Raw genomic sequence first — 5,155 nt, 5'->3', positions numbered from 1 at the left:
ATATTGTTTGACATTAGGGAGGTAAAAGTGTGTGTAAGATACATATGAATCTAAAACTTTTTGCAACATTTATGATGTTTTTATGTTTGATTGGACTATTTTTTTTTCTTTTGCTGAGGGTCGATTGGGATTTTTCCAGAAAGTAATTAAAAATTCAATATATTATATTTTCTCAATTGAAAATTTTGAAGCTCTACTGGAACCATCTAAAATAAATTACCTCATGTATTAAAATTGGATCCAGTTTAATGATCTAGACTTGGCCTTAAATAGCCAATTTCAATTCATTAGTACCCTTTCATAAAATGATATTTTCAGTACTATGCCTTTTCTACCATTTCATGGATATTTACTAGGAAAGTATACATAAGTGTATAGGGTTGCGTGTTGTTATTTTGAACCTTTTTCTCTATAGGGTCAGAGCACTATATGGGTATCACAATGATATAGCTTTGCTTTAATGGAAAATGCCAATCATTTTCTTTCATTTTGTGGTAGAGATCATTGGGAATGGACCCTTAAATTTGTCTTGAACTATTATTATATAAATATGCAACTGTATATTAATGACCAAGATATTTACAATAGATCCATTTTAATGGAAAACGAAAATGTTGTATCGTTTTCCTTTTTTTAAAATTCCTTGGTAAGTATGCACGCACAAGAAGCATCAATGTGAAGTGGTCTCTTGCTAAGTTGAGTTGGTTGTGAGCTAAGCAAATTGAGATCTTAAGTCACCAATGCGCCTCAAGATTATGTGAAGCATGATTATCAGGAGATGGTTGAACATGCGTATCAAAGATGTACATCCAAGTTTGATCCCATTTCGGCGCTGCCTAACGAACATACATCACTTCGGCATGCTGGTTGCTGATATTTTCAAGACGACTCCTCCTACGTGCTCATGTATTTACAAATATTTAACGTGAAATTGATTTTTGCAAACAAAAATTAGAGTGGCGCAGTGGAAGCATGGTGGGCCCACAACCCACACGTTACAAGATCAAAACACGATTTTGATTGTTTTTTATTAGCCTTTCATGTCCTTTTGGGTTTTGAGACCTTCTCTTCTTTTTTCCTTTATTTCTTTGTATATACTCTATGCTACATTACCTATTGTTTGACAGAGCCTAGAAGCAAAGGGATGCTATATGTACCTAGTATGATGGAATCTACTTCTCATCACATCATGCAGTGATCATCTTTTGTTTTTTCAGTGAGGTGCGTTAATACGTGATCTTCCTCTAAGATATATATCTATATATATGTAATGCTCGATCTTTGTTACTAATTAAGGATCGGTATACTTTGCCTTCCAGTGAGAGGTCAGGGCACGGACGACGCTTCCGGATGTGTCTCTCTGTGTGGGTGGGTGCGCTGATCACGCCGAGGCACGCGCCGGAGCCGCAACGCAAAAGCATGCACCTCGATGGATATCAACACCGATCCATCCAATCACTGAGCAATAGTTTACTGGTACTACTCCAATCAGTGCGCAATCGATCTCATCCCCAACAAAAGCAGTGTGCTGATCGACGACGCCACAGACCAAGATGGAGACGAAAACAATACATGGGCTGTAGCTTTATTGATCAGCTGATCGGTACACGCGTGCATCCTGGACTTCCAATCATGGACCGTCCGTCAGCTGGTAGTAGCCCAGCACAAGCTGATAGTAAACCTACGGCTACTGATGATGATCATCTATCACGTCACGTACACGAATCGAAACGAACTTACAACACGTAGGAACGTGCACGTGCACCACAGGAGACATTCATTCGTACATACTCCTAATACGTAGCTACGCGTCTACTTGTACCGTGGTGCCGCGCGATACGTACACTAAATAGGTCGTACAAACTAAACAATAATCGAACGATGGGCAGCAATGATAGTCGTTAGGTCAGACGTGCAGTGTGCGCTCCAGATGTCGTCGATCTCGGCCCATCGATCAGACCACCTCCACGGTCCTCGGCTGCGGGATGATCACCGCCGGAGGCGCCAGCGGCAGCGGCGGCGCCCTCTCCGCCGGCAGCGGCGGTGGCGGCATGATGTCGACGACGACGTCGTCCTTGTTAGCGCCGTCGTCGGCGCTCGTCCTGACCTCGCCGTCGGCGTCGAGGGTCGCCGCGACGTGGGCCTGCTGGTGCGCCTGCTGCTGCTCCTTCTCGGCGTCGGCGGCGACCTGCGCGACCACCTGCATCTCCGACACGGCGCCGTTCTTCTTGGGGTTCCGGTACACGAAGTAGAGCCCCATCTGGGCCAGGCCGAACAGCAGGCCCAGCACGTTGGGCATCTGCACACAAGCAATACGTACGTTAATTAATTTGTTTCATCAAATCACAATTTATTTTCCTTCACGAGATCAGTTAATTAAATGCATCTTAATTTTGCATTAATTAGCTGTTAGTGCTATATGTCTAGCTGCTTTAGTCGTCTGTGTTTGCAGGCTTTTCAAGAACATAGGAGGTTATTATAGCCTATAACATCTGATTTAAACACTACTTTAGCTGGGCTTTTGCGCTTGCAAGTACGTTTTGCTTTAATCTTGCAAAAAGATGGTGCCACTAGCTACTACGTGTACTGTGTTATCTTTTTGTTAGGTTGTGTCGACAGAAAACAGCTGGCTCGTGGGTCGTGACACAAGCGCAAACACCTGTACTTCACTACGCGTGATTACATAAAACAACGTCTATTAAACCATTTAACGGCACCCTTAGCCTGGCTATCTAATACTAACTTTGCAAGCCGCTTCAAAGGTTAGGAAATAAAGCTAGCACGAGCGAGATGATTAAAAGCGAAAAGAAAAAAAGTATGCGCTTTACCGCGACGAACAAATCTTTCAAGAGGAGGCCGTAGAAGAACCAGGCGACGGCGCTGATGGTCAGGAAGAAGGAGAGCCAGAAGGGCATGAACTCCACGCTCTTGGTCCGGATCACTTGCCGCTGTTGTTGTTGTGAAATTATTAACAGCAGGTTCAGTTAGTTGATCGAAGTAATTAGTAATATAATCCGAGTGCTGGTAGTAGAGCTAGCTTACGATGATGGCGAGAGGCGCGACGAAGACGGCGAGGGCGAAGGCGGCGCCGATGCCGCCGGCGATGGAGACGCGGCGCTGGCCCTCGACGTAGAACTGCAGGAAGGCGACCATGGCCCCGAAGAGCCCCATGTTCATGATGCACAACAGTTTCATGGTGAAAACCTGCGTTCAGTTCGTTGCGACGATCGATCAGAGATTATTATTACTGCTGGATGAACCAAATAATTAAACTAAAAATATATTTGTGTACCATTGCGTCCTTGGGCGCGTAGACGAGGTAGATGGCGAGGTAGACGGACTCGACGACGCAGGCGATGGCGTTGATGGAGAGGAGGAGGACGTCCGTGCTCAGCAGCGCGTAGTAGAGCCACAGCATTGCGCTCAGCAGCGCCACCACGTACGGCACCGACTGGAACGACTCAGTCGACTTCTTCTTGTACACGCGGTAAAACGTCGGCCTGCAATACACATGTATATATGGTGATCGATCGAGGTGATCAGGGGAGAAGATCAGCAGCTAGGCTAAAGCTAGCGTCCATGAATGAGAGAGAGAGAGAGAGAGAGAGAAGTTGTTTTCAGCACTGTGCTATATATACTCACACTGGTGCAAGGGTGACCAGGAAAGACAAGATGTTGCCTGCAAAACAACAGACAAGAAAATGTCAGTTCGATCATGTGCTTGCTGGATGATTATTACTATATCGTTCCTGGCATGCACATGCTTTTGAGCTTGCATGGATTCATCTCCTAAAACTGCACTACTACTACATACTACATCGTAGGATGCAAGGTGCGTGTACCTAGGATCCCCACAGCAAAGACCAACGGGTGCCCAACGGTAACCATCTTGAAGGGCTTGCTCAACACTAATCTCTCCCTGCTCCAAAGACAAAGGCTACTAGCTACCTTAACTAGACACAGCGCTAGCTGCCTCGGAGAGGAACAAGGAGATCCCTCTTGGGAGGCTGGCTGGCTGGCTAGCTTCTTCTTCTTCTGGTCTCTACCACATGACACAATGCAAGTTCCCTTCCTGGCCACCCTTGGTATTTATAGGGCCCGGAAAGGAGCCTCCCGTCACTTGAATACTCCGATAAATCTGAGGAGAGCGGAGAGTCTGGATGCATGATCGCTGTGCTATCGATCGGTTGCCGCGCATACGTGTGGCCGGGCGCACTTGACACCCCCGATCCTACTCACATCCTTGGCCCGGCTTATGGGCTTATGTGTCGCTAATCCGCGACATGTCGCGCTAAGGAGGCGTCTCGGCTGACACATGGGTAATTACTTGGTTTATTACATGCCCGCGTAGACTACATGTGTCGATCTTCGACGACGCTAGCTCCCTCCCGTTACGTTCTTGATAATAACAATCGCACGCTGATCGATCGATCTCAAGCTTCTTCTTGATGATTAACATGCACGATGATCAGTTTTGCTCTTCGGAAACATAATGGTGTAATCAAACCTGCTCCGATATGCTTAATATTTGTATGGAGATGCATGGACGAGAAGCAAAGGTAGCATCAGCGCACGTATTATATCAGGGAAAAACAACTCCTCATCCTCATGGGGATCCACTCTAATTTTTTCCAAATTCCTCAGAATTTGATAGCACGGGGCTTGTCTTTGGCGACTCTCTTCGAAACCAGCAATTAAATCAGCTTAGTTTTAAGGACACTGCGCCAAGCCAACTTAAATCAACCATACCTTATTATATTTTGAGAAAACGAGTGTGTAGTAGGGAAAGTTGGGTTTTGACACAAAAGCCAATTATATTACTCAAGGTAAAAAGATCCCTAGCTACTAGAGTGTTAAGATTTCTTTTACACAAAAGTAAAAGACACTAAGCGCGTACTTTATGAGGGAGCTGGAATTCCAATTCTCCGTCATTTTACTTGATGGTTACTGAAAAGAGCAGCCTTTTATTTCCTTTTAACTATCAACACTATACAGTGTGTGTCTGGCAGGCCGGCATGCATACGGATCCCATTGTTTATCTGAACTTTGCAGTTCTCATTGGCGATTAATCGGTTTACAAAGCAGGTGAAAGTTCTAGACAAATAGTTGCTTGGGGGCATGCAGAATCTGGCAAAGTTGCAATCATGCACGTAAA

General features: G+C 45.3%; 1 protein-coding gene across 1 annotated transcript; it reads right to left on the bottom strand.

The window, feature by feature from the left end:
- Positions 1-1,558: 1,558 nt before the first annotated feature.
- LOC112877141 (bidirectional sugar transporter SWEET12-like) lies at positions 1,559-4,043 on the bottom strand. The gene is made up of 6 exons (XM_025941347.1): positions 3,843-4,043; positions 3,643-3,679; positions 3,293-3,500; positions 3,043-3,204; positions 2,829-2,948; positions 1,559-2,299 (listed from the first exon to the last, which is right to left on the bottom strand). Exons 1-6 carry the CDS (start codon positions 3,886-3,888, stop codon positions 1,955-1,957), a joined length of 918 nt encoding a protein of 305 aa, XP_025797132.1. The 5' UTR covers positions 3,889-4,043; the 3' UTR covers positions 1,559-1,954.
- Between the last annotated feature and the right edge of the window lie 1,112 nt (positions 4,044-5,155).

This window comes from Panicum hallii, chromosome 9 (genome assembly GCF_002211085.1).
Source record: "Panicum hallii strain FIL2 chromosome 9, PHallii_v3.1, whole genome shotgun sequence".
In the NCBI taxonomy this organism is placed as follows: Eukaryota; Viridiplantae; Streptophyta; class Magnoliopsida; order Poales; family Poaceae; genus Panicum; species Panicum hallii.
Note: the sequence above shows the minus strand (reverse complement) of the source record. Positions and strands in the feature narration are given on the sequence as shown.

Coding starts and splice junctions, on each gene's coding strand:
- LOC112877141 (XM_025941347.1), bottom strand. CDS start 3,888: ATGGTTACCGTTGGGCACCCGTTGGTCTTTGCTGTGGGGATCCTAG. Junction 3,680..3,842: donor CTTTGCTGTGGGGATCCTAG/GTACACGCACCT, acceptor GTTGTTTTGCAG/GCAACATCTTGTCTTTCCTG. Junction 3,501..3,642: donor CTGGTCACCCTTGCACCAGT/GTGAGTATATAT, acceptor TGTGTATTGCAG/GCCGACGTTTTACCGCGTGT.